This window comes from Coturnix japonica, chromosome 1 (genome assembly GCF_054131305.1).
Source record: "Coturnix japonica strain WE chromosome 1, WE-NBRP24, whole genome shotgun sequence".
Classification (NCBI taxonomy): Eukaryota; Metazoa; Chordata; class Aves; order Galliformes; family Phasianidae; genus Coturnix; species Coturnix japonica.
Window position 1 is genome coordinate 32,055,430 of NC_140663.1, and position 18,042 is coordinate 32,073,471.

At 39.2% G+C, this 18,042-nt stretch overlaps 1 protein-coding gene across 5 annotated transcripts in view; it reads left to right on the forward strand.

The window, feature by feature from the left end:
- The window catches only part of CNOT2 (CCR4-NOT transcription complex subunit 2), an 84,234-nt gene that overhangs the window by 33,310 nt on the left and 32,882 nt on the right, over positions 1–18,042 (forward strand). For all 5 annotated transcript variants that reach the window (XM_015855998.3, XM_085536803.1, XM_085536800.1 and 2 more), the window contains exon 2: positions 13,698–13,820. In XM_015855998.3, the coding sequence (XP_015711484.3) occupies positions 13,710–13,820 (111 nt within the window). In that variant the 5' untranslated portion in view covers positions 13,698–13,709. The remainder of the gene's footprint in view (positions 1–13,697; positions 13,821–18,042) is intronic.

Consider the following 18,042-nt stretch of genomic DNA (forward strand, 5'->3'; position numbering starts at 1 on the left):
CAGTTCTGTGATTCTGTGATGCACACCCAAAAGAGTTATCTAAGCATTTCTTTGAAAGCTTAACACATTTATCTATCTGTTTATTTATTTCTTGGCAGTTTAAATCATGCACCTCATCTCTGTATGTTCTTCATGGCAGATTCTGTTCCTTTGGCACTGTTGTCTCGTAGGACATTTATTTTAGTACCCAAAACATAAATTAATTGGCATTGGTCAATATTTTTAGTTCTTCCAGATGAAGATTATAGGTTGAGGGTTTGCGCTTATTGAGGAGCATGAAAGTAACAGCAAATATTTTGGGATCTGTAGATTTAAAGATACTTTGTTGCTGTTGTTGCAGTTTCTCAATGCGAAGGCAATGGGGCAGGTAAAGGAAAACCAAACCTGCATGTACTGCTTGGCAATTTGTATGTGGTTGGGCAGGATGTCCCTCTAATTTCAGTGTATCCTACCAGGAATAAATCAGGGGTTTAGGTTACTGTTCATATTCTGTGACTTGTCTACGGCCCTTTGGGAACTAAGGCACAACTTCAGTTCGATCCATTAGTGGATGCAGTCCATGCTTGTTGGACTTTTCTCAGTGTTCTTGTCCATCACCAGCAGTTGTCTAGAATTCATCCTTTTGATAAAGTGAATTTGGAGAACTTTGGAAAACAGAGTGCTTTATTCCATAGTGCTTTGACCTGAGCGTACAGTTTCTTGGCAGTTAAGGTAATGCCATTGTCCTAACCCATTCCCTATGGTGCGGTGTTCTGCAATCAGATAACAAGCCCATTCAGTGACACTTTCACTTGGTAGCCAAGAGCAGTGCAATGTCAGCAGAGTCGCTGCTGTGAAACCTTGTCTTGTGGAGAATAACCTGTTCAGTGATGCAAGTGATGATTCCTGATGTAATGAATCCCCTCAGTGTAAGAATCGCTCACTGAATGTGTGGAAGACTTCTGTTACATCAAAATCCAAGTATCAAAGCAAGTGATCACAGACTACAGCAGATCATGAATTTATGTTTCACCCCACAACAGACTTGGTATTGCTTAAAAGCAGATTTTAGAACTTCTTGAACAACATTCCTGTTCTCAGAAACCGCTTCTGAGTGAAGTAAAGTGCTTCCTCCAGCCACCAGTTGGATGGTTGTGTTGCCTTCTTTGCTTTCAAAGCTTTCATTGGATACTCAGCATGTGAGTCATTTGGACTTTCCTTTGCAGTTGTTTAACAAAATCCTGATGCAATGTTTTGTTCCTTCAAGGAATCTCTGAATTTGATAATGAGGGTTTGCCTGTAACAGAGTTTGCTTAAGAAACGTGTAAATCTGTTTTCCAAGAAATTATATGAAGCTCCATCATTTTTTTCTACCGTTTCCATTTTAGATGTGGGTTATCTACAATTTTTTGGTTGATAAACATTAGAGTTTTGATGTAATGTGTGTATGCAGACAACATAAGGATTTTGTTAAGCTATTTTATTCCAAACAGTGTACATTGAGGATATTGTTGTTTCTCAGTTAACTTTTTGAAGCTGAACTCTGTGCAGTGGTGAACAGAACTAGAAAAGCACTTAATAACTATTAGCTGTTGGCAGCTGTAAATTCCGCAGAGCGTTGCTCTGTGAGCTGTTAGTGTGCTGCCTCCAGGAACGTTTTTCTTTGTAGGAATAAGCATTTTGATAGCTTCTCTTTCAGAAATGGGGGACAGGGGTAACAAAAAATAAAGGATACACTTAATAAACGATACAGTGCAAGAGCTTATGGCACCGGTGAGATTCAGAATCACATTTTCAGAAGTGAGGACAGTAAGGAAGGGAATGAAGGCCAAAGAATGCTTCAAGTACCTGTAAGTGCTTTTGCTGCTTGTAGTTTTTGAGAGCTAGTTGTTGTGTATTCCCAGTCATTGGAAAGAGCTGTGTTATGGAGGTGATGTTTTGTTTAATTTGAAAATAGTTACATTACCCATTTATGTAACTCGTAACTGCTTCCACTTATTCAGTATATAGATTTGTAACAAAATGTAGCACCTTTCATATTCCTATTAGCCTGCAGCTCAGGGAAGACATAGCCATGCCTTTGAAGTATTAATTTGGATTTTGAGTACAAATCTTAACTTCCTTTTTCTGCGCGCTTAATACGTAGATAAATTAAATAGGGTTATCTGAAATTCATTTTAATGTCTGAAGTGTGGTGAAGAAGTTGTTCTCTCTCCATCCAGTTATCTTTCCTGAACAAGATTTAGTGCTGGAACTGCGTCTCCTTTTAAAAGCAAAACTTACAAGATTCCTGCTTCAGAGTGGTGCGGGGCGGGGGGAAGGATTATGTCATTTAAGAAGCAAGAACTTCTTCCAGGACTTGGCTGACCCTGAGAAGACTTGAAAGAATTTGGCATCAGATTGTAGCATCGTGATTTAAATTCTTACATTTTTCCCATCTGCAGTACTGGGAAAATGGGTCGAAACCACAAATGGATGGAAGTGTTTTGCTATTGTAACCCTAGATGAAAGTGTAAGAATATTTTGCATTTTATAAAACCAGCTGTAGGGAAAGAAAAGATGAAGGTTGAGGTCTTGATTCTGTAAAGACTTCACAGAAAACAAAACTTCTATTGTGAGCAAGGCTGTAGATCTTATTTGAACGCTGAGTGATCCAGTTTTTGATATAATATTTTATTGAGAGCAGAATAACGGGCAGTTCTGTGTTGTTGCTGGATTTGCCAGGCTGTTGGGGTATTGAAAATTGACATTTTGTCTTGATGCTCTGAATACTTATGACACTGTCTTCTGAGAAACTGGGAGGGAAGTAAGAGATGTAGGGGATCATCCCATGCCTGGGACTTGGGCCAGGTCTAAGCAGCATTTGCAGTCTGAGCTTAGAGCTACCCCAAATTGGCAGCCAGTTTTATAGCGTTGTGGCATAAAGTCTGTCACTCCAAAAGAGAAATGCTGCTTTAGGATGAAAAATGACGTGTTATTTCAGTTTGGGGTATTTAAACAGTTTAGTGTACTCATTGAGCCAAAGTTTTACAATATGAGAGTCTGACTGAAATCCACCTGCTTAAATGAGAGAGTGTAACAGCTAGTTAATTCATTTTTTGGACAACCTTAATGGTGAACAGAGTGACTGTGTAGGTATAAATTCAACGTGTGGAAGATTAATATATGTATTTATCGTGTCTTTCCACTGTACTACACAACTAGTTCTGCTTAGCACTTGCATTTGTGATGGTGTGCGAGAAGCATCGCTATTCTGACATGGAACAGGGTCTAACTTGGAAAATTCTTTATGAAAAGTAATTAACACTTAAAAACACACACACAGAAGGAGTTTAAACATAAATAAAAATAAATAAAAAAGTCAGTGTACAGTTGCAGTTCGGAGCATTAAACAAGTCTGCTACTTTTCATTATCTTTAAAGTAGATTTAGTAATGATTTTAGTTTTTAAGGCTGCACGAGTCCTTGTTCTTTAGATATGATGTAAAAACATTAGAGTTGTTTTGTATGGCTGAACCCTGTATGGTTGTAATCACAATACAGCCTGGCTTTGTAGTGAGAAGCATAAAAGAAACAGGCTCTGGACTACTTTAAAGAAACGTGCTTGCTAAAGCAACTTAATGTTTTCATTAAAAAGAAAAAGAAATGTTTCCTATCCTTTGATTAACTTCACATTTTTCAGTCTGCCCTGAAGAGTCACAGCGTCCCTTAAGTATGTTTTAGGAGGACGTGCTAAAAAGCTGTACATGCATTTAACTTTAAACCCGCCTTTGCTCTTGGGAAACATTTCTGCCTCTGCAGAATGTACCTTCAGTGTGCTTGCAGTGTGTGGAGGAGGAGTCACTGAGAAGCAAATATGCTGCCAGGAAGTCGTGGCAGCTCGTAAAGATTTCTTCTGCTTCAAAAATTCAGTGTTAAACATTCTTAATGTTTTGAATTTTCTGGCTGTATTTAGAGGTGAGAGAAGCTTGATGTGTTGTATGTGCGGAATGAGTTTTTTGGCCGGAAGATTCTGAGCTGCTTCTATTTTTTTTTTTTAATATCTCTGGGGTGAAAAGAGAAAAAACAGCAACAACAAAAGAAACTCAAACTAAAAGAAAACCTTTCTTTAAGTTCAGTGTAACATAAAGGCAGTAGCATTACCTCTTTCTTAATGATGCTATAAACAAATGGTCTGCAGCTTAACTTAATAACGTATGTGTGAATGTACTCCATCAGTCTAATAAAAGAAAAAAACCAAAACCTTACTGTTTCTGCTTATGGTCTTCATCTGACTACATAGTGCTTAACTGCAGGAAATGCTTTTGAAACTTGCGCTTAGTTCAAGCACAGTGTTTTAGATGAATCAAAGATTAAGCTATGGCTGTATCTGGGAAGGAATAGGTAGCAGTAGTGCTGTCTAAAAGAGTTTGTTGAATCGATTTTGAGGTTGGAGGGAACAAAAAAAACCCCACACAACTAAATCCTACACCTGCAGTCGTCTTGAAACACACTCCTTCGTCCTGCCAGGGCTGTTGCTGCTGGTGCTCTTCACTTTTATGTCCCCTGGATTCCTCTCTGACTTCCAGGAGCGTTGTTTTTCTCTTTGCCTCCTACCACCTTTCTCATGTAGAAGTTTCTGATTTGGAAAACACAAGAAATTTAGCAAAGAATCTGAACCAGTGGGATATATTTTACAGTAGAATTAAGGAGTTTTAATTGCACAAAACTAGTTGTTTTATAGTGTGCCACTTCCTTGTGAAGTTATGTCTTATGTTTTAGAGGCTTAAGTGTATACAAATTTAATTAGGAATAATGTCATGCTTGGCTGATGTATAACTAAACGTATATACATTAAATGGGAGAGCATAATGAAGCTGACATTAATTTGTAGAGTAACACATCATTGTCTGTTTCAAGTCAATGAAAAGTATGTGCTTTGTAATGAAGTTGACCATCAAATTCATATTTGTCTTCCACATGAGCACATAACCTTTCTCATTCTGTGTAAGCTGTAGCTTGCAGGCGGTTGGCCTGTGAAACAGCCATAGACTCTGTGAAAGGTATTAGCTATTAGCATACAGCAGGCCTAATTCTGAAGATGGTGACCACCTTGTTTCAGTATAAGTTTCTGCTTGTCTGTGTGAGTTTTCTTACAACTTTTTGGGGGACTCACCAATATCATAAGGATCAAAGCAGAATTGTTTTGATGAAAGCTTTATATGATTTCCCTAGTACTAGGAGCAGTTGCCTGTACCTCACAGGCGGAACCCTCATGCAGGCAGTTGTCAGACTTGGCCTGGGTTAGCAGGTGTTGTGTTTACTGAGTGTGTTGGTCTATGTCTGAATTATTTGTGTTGTCATTGGGAAAAAGGTATTGTCTGGCTAGTGATACTCAGCATCTGAGGTGGTAAATCATGTTGGTACTGAAGCTGTAACTTGTAGAGGAGACATGTTTTAGCATGGTGTGTCTCTCTTGTGAAGCAGAAGTCCATCTCAATATCTTACTTAACTTCCTGTTCTGGTCGCTCTTAAGAGCAACAAATGTAAAAAGCTCAAGAAGCAAAACTAAGGTTCATGAATAAGTCATGACTACCAGATACCAGTGAAGAACAAAAGCCTGGTAAAGATTTCTTAACATAAGATGTTCTGAACTTTATATCAAGAAACATGCTCATCCTGTTTGGGGATTCCATAAATTAAAATATTAGATTTCAAATCTGGTTTATTGCCTATCTGATTATGGGAGTTCCTTTTATGTCCTTTGAGGTTCTTTTTTTTTCTGCTTTATTTCTCTGCTCACCTGTATGCCCATGCACAGCCCATGGAGTATGTGCTTGATAACAGGCTGCCTGCTTTCAGTGCATCCCATCAGTGGAGGGGAATACAGTAACCAGAGTTGATACTGCTGATACATCAACAGTGGACTGGCATTTCCCTGTTGAAATACCCTGTTTTCAGCTGCTTGTGCAAATTGCAGCAGCTTTATCAAGCTGAAGCTTTTTGTTCCTAGTATCTGCTTTACCTCCTTGTCTTTGAGTTTTCAGCTGAAGTTACTAACATAGTTACATAACTAACTCTAAGACGTATTTCATTTCATGAGTCAGCAGCATGCCCTGGGGCAAGCCACATTTTGGGGTGAATTAAACCCGAAAACCCATCTGACCCAGCATAGCCAGCTGGTCAGAGGAGGTGATCCTTCCACTGTACTGAGTGGTGCAGTCTTAACTTGAGTGTTGTGTGCAGTTCTGGACTCCACGTTATAGAAAAGACGCCAGGATCCTTAGAATAACCAGGATTCTCCAGAGAGGGAAGGTATGTCCTGGGAGGAGAGGCTGAGGGCACTGGGCTGCCCAGCCTGGAGGAGAGGAGGCTGAGAGGTGACCTCACTGCTCTCTGCAGCTCCTGAGGAGGGGAGGCAGAGGGAGGTGCTGGGCTCTGATCTTGGGAACTGATGGCAGAATGGGATGTGTGTGTGTGTGTTTGTTTGTTTTGAATAGGTTCATTTCTCTAATTATCTGAATTATGTGTGCTCCACTTAACGATTTCCAACATATTTCCAAAATATTGTCTGAAAGTTTGCTGTTTGTGGCCACTAAAAGTGAAGTCAGCTGAGAATAGAAGAAAGCAGATTAAGGATAGATAGTGGTTTGGGGTGACATGTTTTGGAAGGAAAGCTGTGAGGCTGAATGAGAGAAGCAAATTCCAGGCTGATTCCCTAAGAATAGACTGGAATATAGTGCTTAAGTGATGCTTTGGAACCTGGGTGTGCTAAGTGCAGAGCGGAGGAGCTGAGGGGAGGCCTGATGGCGGCTGCTGCTCCTCACAGGGAGCAGAGGGGCAGCGCTGAGTTCTGCTCTGTGTGACAGCGACAGGGCCCGAGGAAACGGCATGGAGCTGTCAGGGGAGGGACAGCTGGGGAAAGGGTCTGCACCAGAGGGTGGTGGACATGGAATGGGATGCAAAGAGTGGTGCACATGGCCCCAAGTGGTGGAGTAGAAGAAGCAATGTTCTCAGGCACTGGGTTTGATTTTGTGTGGAGATGGACTCTGTGGTCCTTGAGCATCCTTTCCAACTAGGGGTATTCTGTGATTAATTATCTTTGGAACCTCTTGTTCTTTAGACTTTGTAATGCATACGCCTTCTTACCTCACTGAAACTTCTGTGCACCTTGGCATTATTTCTCAAGTCAGATGCTTCTTAAAATTATCCTTTTAGAGAAAAACAAACAAAGAAAAAACATACCAAAAAAACACAACGTTTTTAAAAAACCCACCACAAAAAACCACAACACTTTGGTCTGTGTAGTGACAGTGACTCAGTGTGTGACTACTAATGCAGTTTGGATAGTTGACTTTCAAGCAGTAGTGTTTTGGTTTCATATCTGAAGGTGGGATTGTATCTTAACGTGCTGTAGCAGTTGACAAATGAGTAACCTTAAGTCAAGAAGTTGCTCTGAAATAGCTAAAAAGACAGGAACGGTGAGTCATCTGAGGAAGGTAAATATTATCTTGTGTTTGCACATTATGGGTAGTGGTTCTTCTACCCACACCTGTCTGAGCTCTTTGGAGTTGGAGCTGAAGGCTGCAGAGCCTGGAAGTCTGAGGTGACTTCTGTTGTGCTGGCAACAGGCACTTACCCTTACAGAGTCTGACTTTGCTGCTCTGCCACAGGACTGTCATTCACTTAGGTAGCCTATTACTTCTCTATTACTTCACGGTTTTGTTTTAGTATTTGGATGGGGCCCTGGGCAGCCTGGTCCAGTATTAAATATTGAGGTTGTTTGGCCCTGCCTGTGATAGGAGGGTTGGAGCTTCATGATCCTTGAGGTCCCTTCCAACCCGGGCCATTCTGTGATTCTATGATTCAGATTTATATAGTGTGAGTTTGACCATAGGGACCATAGCCTGGCTCTAGACTTTCCAAATGGGTAGAATGCCTTTTCCTGCATTATTTATTTATTTATCCGCTTATTTAAAGGGAAGTCTAATCATAAAACTGGAAGTAAAATTCAAATAGATTAACTTGCTGAATAAGAGAATATATTTAATCTTCTGTGGGAAGGTAGATTTGGGCATACAGCAAAACTTGTATCTGCAGAAAAATAATCTCTGATGCAGCCCATCTGACTGATTGAAATGTTCAATTGTGAAATCAACTTGCAGTCAAAACTGCAAGCAGTTGTCAGCCAGTCCATTTCTGAGTTACACAACCGATTGCATTATCGTTCACAATGAGGGATGAAGTTATCATTCTGATGTCTTCCAGGGAGAAGTTTTGCGTATGGCTGAGGCTCAAATTCTAGTGGAGAGGGACTTGCAGGATAAACCTTGAGTGTCTGGGAGAAGTGCCACTGTAGAACTATAGTTGTTATGAGAATATTGGAAGCAGATGTGATGATTATCTGCACAGAATTGAGTTAGACAACACTGTGGTTCTGTACTGTTTCATGACCTCGTTAATTTTTCTTGTAATTTTGATTAGCACAGTTTCTTACTGTTCCTATTAAAATAAGGGCTTGTTCCCGGTATGGGTATGCTGAAAGACCCAGGTGATCTGTAAACTGAAACTGATGTGTAATTTGTGGGGTTTGTTGCTTTGTTTACAAACTTGGCAGCTGAATCTCTTCTTTTTAAGGCTCCAACTGTTGTCCTTGAAGACTGATGTTTTGTTAACATGAAAGGGTGTACTGTAATCATTTGCTAGAAACTCAAGTTTGCCTCTCTGTTATTTTAAGTCCTTCTTTGTTAGGTTTTATTTTGTTTTCCCTAAAAAGTGTAGGGACTTAAGCAGCTTATTTGTTTTCTATAGTTTGCTTTCTTAGCATGATTGATTTCTTATTTATTTCTTATTTGATGGAATAGCCCCCAAATAGTAAAAACCATTATGCGCACATTGATGTGCAAACACACAGTGTACATTTAGCTGATAATTTTCTTGATGGGTCATCAACTGTGAGCATGTATTAAATTAGTTTTTTATATACAGTGTCCATGGAGTAGTACGTGAGCAGAAGACAAGAGTGTGATGGTACATAATACAAACATTGCTGTTTTTCCAATGCATACATACTTATGATAGCGTTGAATTTTGTTTAGTTCAGCCTACATGCAGTGTAAGCTACTGGCACTTCTTTTTAAACAATCATTTTTGTGGCGACACGTACGAGTTGAAGGCAATTTCAGAGGCTACTGCATAGCATTCTGTAATACTAAATCAGAAGTACTGTGTTAAATCTAGTTTAGAACCCAGCTTCAGTGTACTGTAAATCCTTCAAATGACGAGGCAGCAAGAAGAAAGAAAGTGGGTAAATGTGCCCACGTTTTGTATAGCTGGTGGAATGTAGTAGTATATTGTTTACTTTTCTTTTGGTACTGACTATGTAACACCAGCTCTATATTATTAAACAAGTATCCATTGTTCTTGATAGATGAAATCATTAAACCATTTCTTCAGCAGATGAGCGAGCTGCACATTTTGCAGTGTGTGTTGCATTCGCATGGTCCGTGTGTAGCAGAGATGGATGGTTCTAGTGAAGCTTCTCAAAGTGTTGCTATACTCCAGCAAACCCTTGGAAAAATATAGCTTGTAGGTAGCCATTCTTGAGAATACAAGTGGAGAACAGTCTGAAACAATAATTAAATGTCCTTTATCTCCTTCATGTGCTTGTATTACGTATAAAAGAAATAGAGTGTAATGCTCTTTTTTCCATGTTTATGTACAGTTGTTACTACAAAGTAGTTGTTTGAAAGATTACCATGCTGTGAACATGGAGAATGCTCTATTAGCATCACCTCGGAGAAACTGAATGGTTGTGAATGTGCAATTAAATGAGGGAAGAGGGGTGTCCCAACATCATCTTCCGTTTCTCTTTCATCCTGAAAATGATATATGCATTTTTAAAGTGTTGTGCTCATGTACATTCTGTACTTCATCCTGATTTTAAGCAACTCTTAACATATTCCACCAGTGGATGAGGAATACGTTAACAAGACGGTAGTTTATATTCTATTGTGTATCAGCTCCACTTTGTGCCAAATCGGAATTATTTCTGACATTGAGAAGAGCGGTCATAACTGTTAGCTTTTCCTATCAATAAGATTTATGTTATCTTGTAAAAGTACCAACTGATGGAATTACAGATTCTGTTTTGACTTAAATTGCAGATTGATTTGGTGGTTACCAGTGTGTGACTTGTGATACTTAATTGAATTGACGCTTGCTTTCCACTGAAAGGCTCATTGAGACATTCTTTTATAGGCGTTTCAAGTATCTTACCTTATTTGAAAGCATTGATTTGTAATGGGAAATAAAAATAGAGCAGATTGTTGACTTTGCTTGCTAAGAGTTAAACAGACACATCAGAAGCCCTGGGCAGTAGCTTGGCAGAAGCTACATAGCATCAGGCTGAGACTGTAACCTGGAGTTGTGCTCTTACAGTTGCAGTGTGCATGTGGGCAAACACTGCTGTGGTTTGAGGGACAGGACAGAGGAGATGCTACCCAAACTCCTAAAGGGGTTTGTTTTTTTTTTAACTTGTATTATTTCATATAGTTTTCAGCTTTTACAATGATGAGGAGTTAAGTCAGTTGTAACTCAGTGATTGATCTTTCTGCTCTGTACAAAATCAAAAACATTCATTCTCCAGGGAGATGTTACATTGTCCTTCTAGTTTTGACTTGCCACTGTTGAGGTCATGAGTGAGCTGAGCCATCCTTGGGTGCTACCTATAGTAGTACTGCAAAGCAGCCACAGAATCAGTTTATTTATCATTTGTTTTAAAACTAAAGTATTTGCTTCAAGCTGTTCAACTAATGTAATATGCAACCATAGCATCACTTCATAAGGAATTAGAAAGATCTTTTTTGCAGTTTAAGACAGAGATTTTAGTAATTTCTACCTTATAGGCAAATCCTGTGTCTTTGCATAACCCCTCTGTCACATTGCAGGATAGGATCTCTCACTCAGAGATTTGCCAGCTGCTTTCTGTCACCAACTTCTGCTGGGAAGCAGGTAAACTGGCTGTTGGTGCTCGCCTAAGAACTGTCTTAAGCAGTCTCTGTATGGCAGCTGCAGCTCCAGCCTTTAATCCAGCTCACTGGTCTGCAGTGGCTGCCTGGGTAGTGGATGTGTGCCCCAACAACAACTAGCTCAGGGAAACCCTGCTGAGACCCAGCAACTGCCAACTGGACCCGCAGTGCCCATAGCACTTCCCTCAGATGTCAGTGCTCACAGAAAGGCCCTGCCCAGCTCTGGAAGAGCTTCACTGCATTGCAGCTGATTACTGGTGGTGGGCAGGGTTCCTTCAGGCCTGCCCTGTCCCACCTGCAGCTGCATCCTGATAACACTGCTCTGCTCCCTGCATTTTGTCGGCCCTGTCTTTTTAGTTACCAGTGTGGGTTGCCAATGAAAATATCAATATTTTATCCCTCTAATTATGAAAAGCTTTCTTCACTTCTTTTTAATAACTGTGCAGTTGTAAGGTTCCATATTAGTATTGGTGTGTTTTGTCAGTCCTCTGGGCATAATCTTGATTAGTTTTTGGGCCGCTTTCTCATACAATTATCACCGTAGAAAATAATCTCTTAGGCAATTCTAATTTGGAAGACAGCATAAAAATACCTTCCAGCTTTTCGATGTATGGATTTCATCTTCCGGCACACCGGCATCCTTGTTTGTAGCAGCCTTAAAAGTAGTCCGAGAATCAAAGCTGTGACCTTATCCCAGTGCCTCAAAAGCCTTTACGGTGGCTGTGTGTGTATGCAGCCAACCATGTGTAAAAAATGAGAAATGAGACCTAAAGCTTTACCGGGTCAGAGACCGAATTGTTGTTTCTCACCTATAGCTCCTATACTGCAGTTCTGAATAACGTATTATGTCTGTACCTTACAGTATATGCTTTGTTGATTTGCTTTTGGTCACAAGTTTTATATTTTTATGCTATTGTGTCAACTGATGGTAGCTTCAAAAAAGAAATTAGCCTTCTGATACATCTTTTCATTAGAATGAACAACAAAAAAAGTCATCTCTTATCCCAGGTATTGTTAGGAGTTCTGACAAATCCTTAGGGACTTGTGAGGAACTGAGTTTTTACCTTTTCAAAAGCTGTGGTGGGCTGATAAGCTGAGCTGCTGGGGGATAGCTTCACCCCAACACTTCATTATCATTTTTGCAATGGTGAAAGCCATCTACCCTTTTCTCCACACTTTATTCAGGCAGAGCAAAGGACAAGATAATCCCCTTAGCCTGTTAAATGCTCCATTCCATCTGGTAGGTGATAATTGCATTGTAAGGGGATTAGCACAGTGGGATATGCTTATAGTGTAATGAAAGCTTCACTACAAGTGTGAAAGTCAGCTGAATATGTTCGAGCACTTTGGGACTTCACATTTGAGTTTTATGGCATAGCACAAAAAAAGAGCAAGTTTCATCTGGAAAAGACATGCAGTACCTTTATGTGCCTTTATATACCTGTAACAGATTGTTAATTTGCAGTAGACCTTGGTGGTCTGTATAACTGATGTTTTGTTCAGGTGAACATTTTGGCCATTTCTGTGCTTGTAGCCATAGCGTGTGCACCCTACGCGCCCCACTTAGACTCAGAAGTGCTGTGACTTTGAAATTGTGGAGGTAGGTTGTTCGTAGTGTGGGAGCACCTTTGTTACCAAACACTGCTTAGAAATCTTTGTCGGTAAAGGTGAAATGTGAATAAGCCACAGTATGAGGAATACCAGCATAAATTTGTGTCAGTGAGGATAAGGGGGTTTTGCAGCCGACCAGAAAAAGTGTTTTGAAATTTGGTCAGTGTCATTTTATGCCCAAGGTAGCATAAAAGGACGCTTTGCTTTTCTTTTAAAGTCTGATGCTTAGCTAATGCTGTCAGCAGTGATGACAGTAAGTCTTCAGGCTCAGAGCATTTCATAAGCTGCAATTTCCCTTCCTTATCTTCAGGATGTTACAGATCCACCTGAAGCTGTGCCGCAGCTCAGCTTTGATTGCCCCCTGTTCATTGCCCCCTCTCCAGTCTTCTGTTCCATACAAGGAACTGGGCCCGGAGTGTGCCATTCAGCTGGTTTGAACATTAACCTGTTGGTTAGCCTGCTCTGTGCGGGCACGCTGTTTTGTAGCCAGACGGACTAGAAATTTGACAGCAGTGTGTGTTTTTACATAAATAAAATAAGTCAGGTGCATAAATATGCACTACGTATGCGGTAGATCCTGTAGTGACATTGTATGACCTTACTGTGGGAGGAAATTTGTTCATGAATTAGGGTTCTGTGAACAGCTGCATGGTTGCTCTTTCTTCAGTTTCAAGTTCCTGACTTAGCAGCTGTGCGTGTGTGCACAAGTGCCTCAGGGGGAGTTAAAGGCAGAATAAAACCTTGTGTTTTCCTATGGGTGCCTGCAATAACTTTGCCAGTCTTGATGTCATAATTGAGTGCGGTTAAGCTCAACCTGCTCTTACTTCATCACGGGTCTCAGTGTGCAGGGTCAAGTAGAAAGTTGTTTTGTTTTGGGATGGGACACTTCCCATCCTAGTGCCTTCTGGAGTAAGTATTTCTATCACTGAAAATCCTGGATGGATGAGTCATTACCCTGGCAATATCTGTACAAGATTTACAGAGGAATTTTCAGCTTTTTAGAATAACTTTTTTAACAGTCCATGCATACATGTAATTTAAAAGTATAACATTGAAACGTGTAGCAAGCTCAATCTTACTTATCATTTCTTTTCTTTAGGTGACAAACAGCATGTTTGGTGCTTCAAGGAAGAAGTTTGTAGAGGGGGTTGATGGTGACTACCATGATGAAAACATGTACTACAGCCAATCATCGATGTTCCCACATCGGTCAGAAAAAGATGTAAGTTGAATAAGCTTGTTTTCCCCCTTTTAATAGTGAGGTAGTTTCAAGCATGTTAAATGTATGTAAGGAAAGGCTTCATCAAGCTTTAAGCTGTGTATTACTATTTTCAATGGCAATTGTTTTTAGTTTTAGTGTTTATGCCCAAAAAGCTTCAATGATAGCCTTGACCAGGCATTATTTTTTCATCTTTGAAAACTGTATTTGTAACTTAAACTAGATCATTGATTACATCTAGTAGTTACTTGCTGTCTGTATTGTTTTTGCTGTGTTTTTGCATTTTTCATCCTCAGTGGTCACTTTTGACAGTGCCTTGCGCATCTTGTTGATCTGCTTAAGTAGTCTAACTTATGAATCACTCCCTTTTGTAATGGAAGAAAGTTACAAAATCAGCTATTCTTAAATATTTTTCCCGTTGTAATGCATATAACTGTTTAATACCAAAGTGGTGTTACATGCTTTGACCTGTGTAAACATAAACATTTTCTATAAGCTGTTAGTTAAATTTAATCAGAATTCTCAAGGATAGGTGGAAATAGTTTTATTGTCATGGCTTCTTAAGCAAAACCATAAAATGCTTGAACAATTCGTTCCACCTTGTTTAATTAAAGATGTTTTGAGGAGCTTGATGAGAAAGTTCAGGTGAGCTAGCAAATGATTAGAACATTTTACAATGGAAAAAAAATAGACTACTCTTTTCTGTGTATGTCCATTACATACATGTGTGTACCACAGATGTACACAGGCACAGCAGAATATGTATAACATTGAACATGCTTTCTTGTCTGTGAATACCTAGAGTAGAGGTGCAGGGAGCACTCCCAGACAACACTGCTATTACTGGTTCTCAGTTAGTAAATTCCCTGTACTAGATTTGATACATTTAGGGAGAAGTCATTTAGGATGTGGTCAGAAGGGTAAAGCGAGACGCTGTGCTGCACAATCTACAGTGAAAGCTGATGCTTGATGCGTTGTTGATATAGAGTGTTTTAGTTGCCTACTCTTTCTGTAGGCAATGTTGCAGAAGTGGATCTTAGAATGGGACTTCAAGAGAAGGAAGGTGGGTGTTCCAGTCACTAGGAATGAGGAATGAGAAATCCTGAAAGCTTATGGGAGAAGTGGACAAAATGGGGAATAGAAGCTGCTGCTGTTGGCAGAGAAGAGTGATGTCAAACCAACAGGAGATGGAAGAGTCATTTTTGCAAAAGCTTCTTAAAGTTTTGTTTCTTAATACTTTTTAAGGGATCTTTTTATTATTTTTTTTTTTAATGTAGCTTCATTATTGACCATTACAACTTCCTGAGTCTGTGCTTATAAAATCTTAAACTATTACGTGCTTTTTAAAAAGTTGATAAAAATAAATACATAGTAGTGATATTGATACTGTCTGGTGCACCGTCGCTTATGTATAGCTAAGTGTATATTGTATATATTATGTCTTGTTTTGTTGTTTTATTTGGCTCACAACAAATGAGAACATCTGCAGAGATGGTTGTCTTGGTTTTCTTGTTGCTGTCCCACCAATTTTGCAGCTTTAGAAAATGTTTTCCAATAAAAAATAACTGGATTTAAATACTTTTTGAACTGAAATTCTACGAAAGGTGGTGTTCTCTTTACGAGGACACAGTAAATTTCTTGACCGCGTTTGTGTTTGGATAACGCTTAGCACTGACAGACAAAAAGAAGTTTGCTCAGAATTTCCAGTGAGTAAGCTAATGAGGAGCTGTGTTTCAGGCTTTGGATGCAGCGCTATGAACACCTGTGGGGGAAAAACTTCCAGCATTCTTGACCCTGAAATGTTTTTTAGTCTTTCTTACTTGACACTTAGATGGAAATATGGTACGCAAACGTGGAGAAAAATCAAGGTAGAGGATCTCTGGGGGAAAATGAGGCTACAGTCACTTATATAACTTATATAACTGGCAATCAAAAGACTAATGTCTAGTGCACACGATCTCTTTGTAACTGCGGTCCTTATTGAGAAAAACAAAATTGTATAATTTTTTTTTTTTTATACAATAGACTTGTCTGTGCATCATGTAATTTTTTGCAATGTTAATCATTCTGTGTTTTTTCATTTTCAGTTTCTTATGTCTTTACTCAGAGTAGGTAAAGCTTTGTTTAATGGGTGGTGGGTTTTAACTACAAGTCTTTAAGAAAACCAAGTTCTTTTTTTCCCTCCAACGTACCATCTATGCATATGAACCTCTGATCAGTCACATGCTTCACTTATCCTGCAAAGTTCTTCAAGTTATTGCAAGCATAATACTTTGCATAGAGTTTGGAGCCTTTGCTTTACTTTTCATAAGCCAGAAACCCTCCTGTGAAGAGGCATCATCTTCAGGTCAGATACAGTGATGTCACAAACACAGTCTTACTGGGTTGAGGGTTTTTACAGGAGTTCTTCATAGTTTAACACCTAAGTTAGAGATGTGATTTTTTTTTTTTTATCATATTGTGTTAAGAAATAGTTTTTCATTTACTAGGGTTGAAAAAGCATCTAGAAGCTATCTGGAAAAGATGGGGGTTGGGGGGGAAGCATTGTATGCCTTATGCCTTTTCATAAGCAATTCTTATAGCACTTACTTTCTATAGCAAGTTACTATAACTTGTGACTTGTTTCTTTGGCTGATTTTGTTTTATTTATTTATTTATTTATTTATTTATTTATTTATTTTACCTGAAGGTAAAGTGAACTGAGTAGAGCCTCTTGAAGTGATATCTTAAGACTTGAAGACTTTTGACAAGTGAGAACAAGTAGTAGCAAAGAATTTAGGAGATATTTTTATTTCAGAGCCTCGTTTTAGCTGAAAGCAAAAAAGCTTTCTCATAACTTGCCTTTTTTCACTGGGGGATATATATCCAGACACTTAGGATTTGCATGCTATTTGAAATGAAGAATTTGCATTTACTTATCCACACAGTTACATATAGACCAATCTGCTTGTTGCCTGGGTCTGTTTTTGGGGGGAGGCACAAAGCAGTCGTTGTTTTGATTTTACTCCAGCAATCTAGTGCTTACTCTTTAAATGGGTGGCTTTGCTGTGAGTCATCACAACCTTGCTGTGATAAGTAGGGAAGTGGAACACAGTATATCCATGAATGCTCTTTCTATGAATTCTGCTGCACTTAGTGTGTGATAACCAGCCTTGCTGAATTATTTGTATTGGACTGGTTGAAAATATAACGGTTGTTAAAAAATAGTTCTAATTTTGGCTTAAAGCAAATGTGTTTCTGTAACTTGAATTGGCAGCAAGGCGCGTGCTGTGATCACAAAATAATTGCAGATCTTATTTGTGGCCAGTGTCGCAAACCTAATTGATCTGCATCTCCAGTCAACAAGATCACTTTAAGGATAGGGGTCCATCTGTTTTTGCTTTGGTAGAGTGATAGAAATTTGTGACTCAAGGACTTCATTCTACTTTTGAAGCTAATTTCTTCAAATGAAGCAAAATAATGGCAATAAATTTCAGATCACTTCAGTTTGATCTTTCTGTAAGGAAAAAAACAAACAAAAAACCAAAGCAAGTGACATCCTCTTACCTACTAAAACTTGTGGTAGACTTTTCTTCAACTAGTTTGTCCTATCATCTCTGAAGCCATTTTATCACCCGCCTCTTCCTGTGGTAAGGAGTTCCAAAACAGATGTATGTTTCTTTTTTAAAGTGTCGTGTTTTGCTGTCGGCTGCAGGCATGAATTTGGTTGTACACAGCTGTGCCTTTTAATGAAGATCTGCCCAATTTATGACAGAAGTTCTTTGGCAGTACTTGGGGGGTTTTTTTTTGGCATACTTGCTCAACAGATGATAAAGGGTTTGAGTGATTGGCACTTCCAATGGGTTAGTTTAGTGGGCTTCCACCCCTTTCTTAAAAACAAACAAAAAAACTTTAATATTAGTCTTAACTGATTCTGGACTTTTCTCATTTGAGACCTGAAGCTCTTACGCAGTCCAGTTCTTTCAAAATGTGACTTCTTGTGAAATCAAATATATTTTAAATAACTTGAACAAATAACATCAAACCTGCAGATTAGGTTTGGCTCATTGCAGGTCTTAATCTGGCTACATGACAATACCTTTCCTAAAGAAAGAAGCTCTCAGATTTGGATACTGAATACAGTGAAATGGGTTATTGATTCTGGGAGGCCACTTTCCAGAGGACTCTTCCCTCCTTATGTGGCAGAAGCACGTCCACAGTGGATTAAATTCAGGTGAATTTCTCT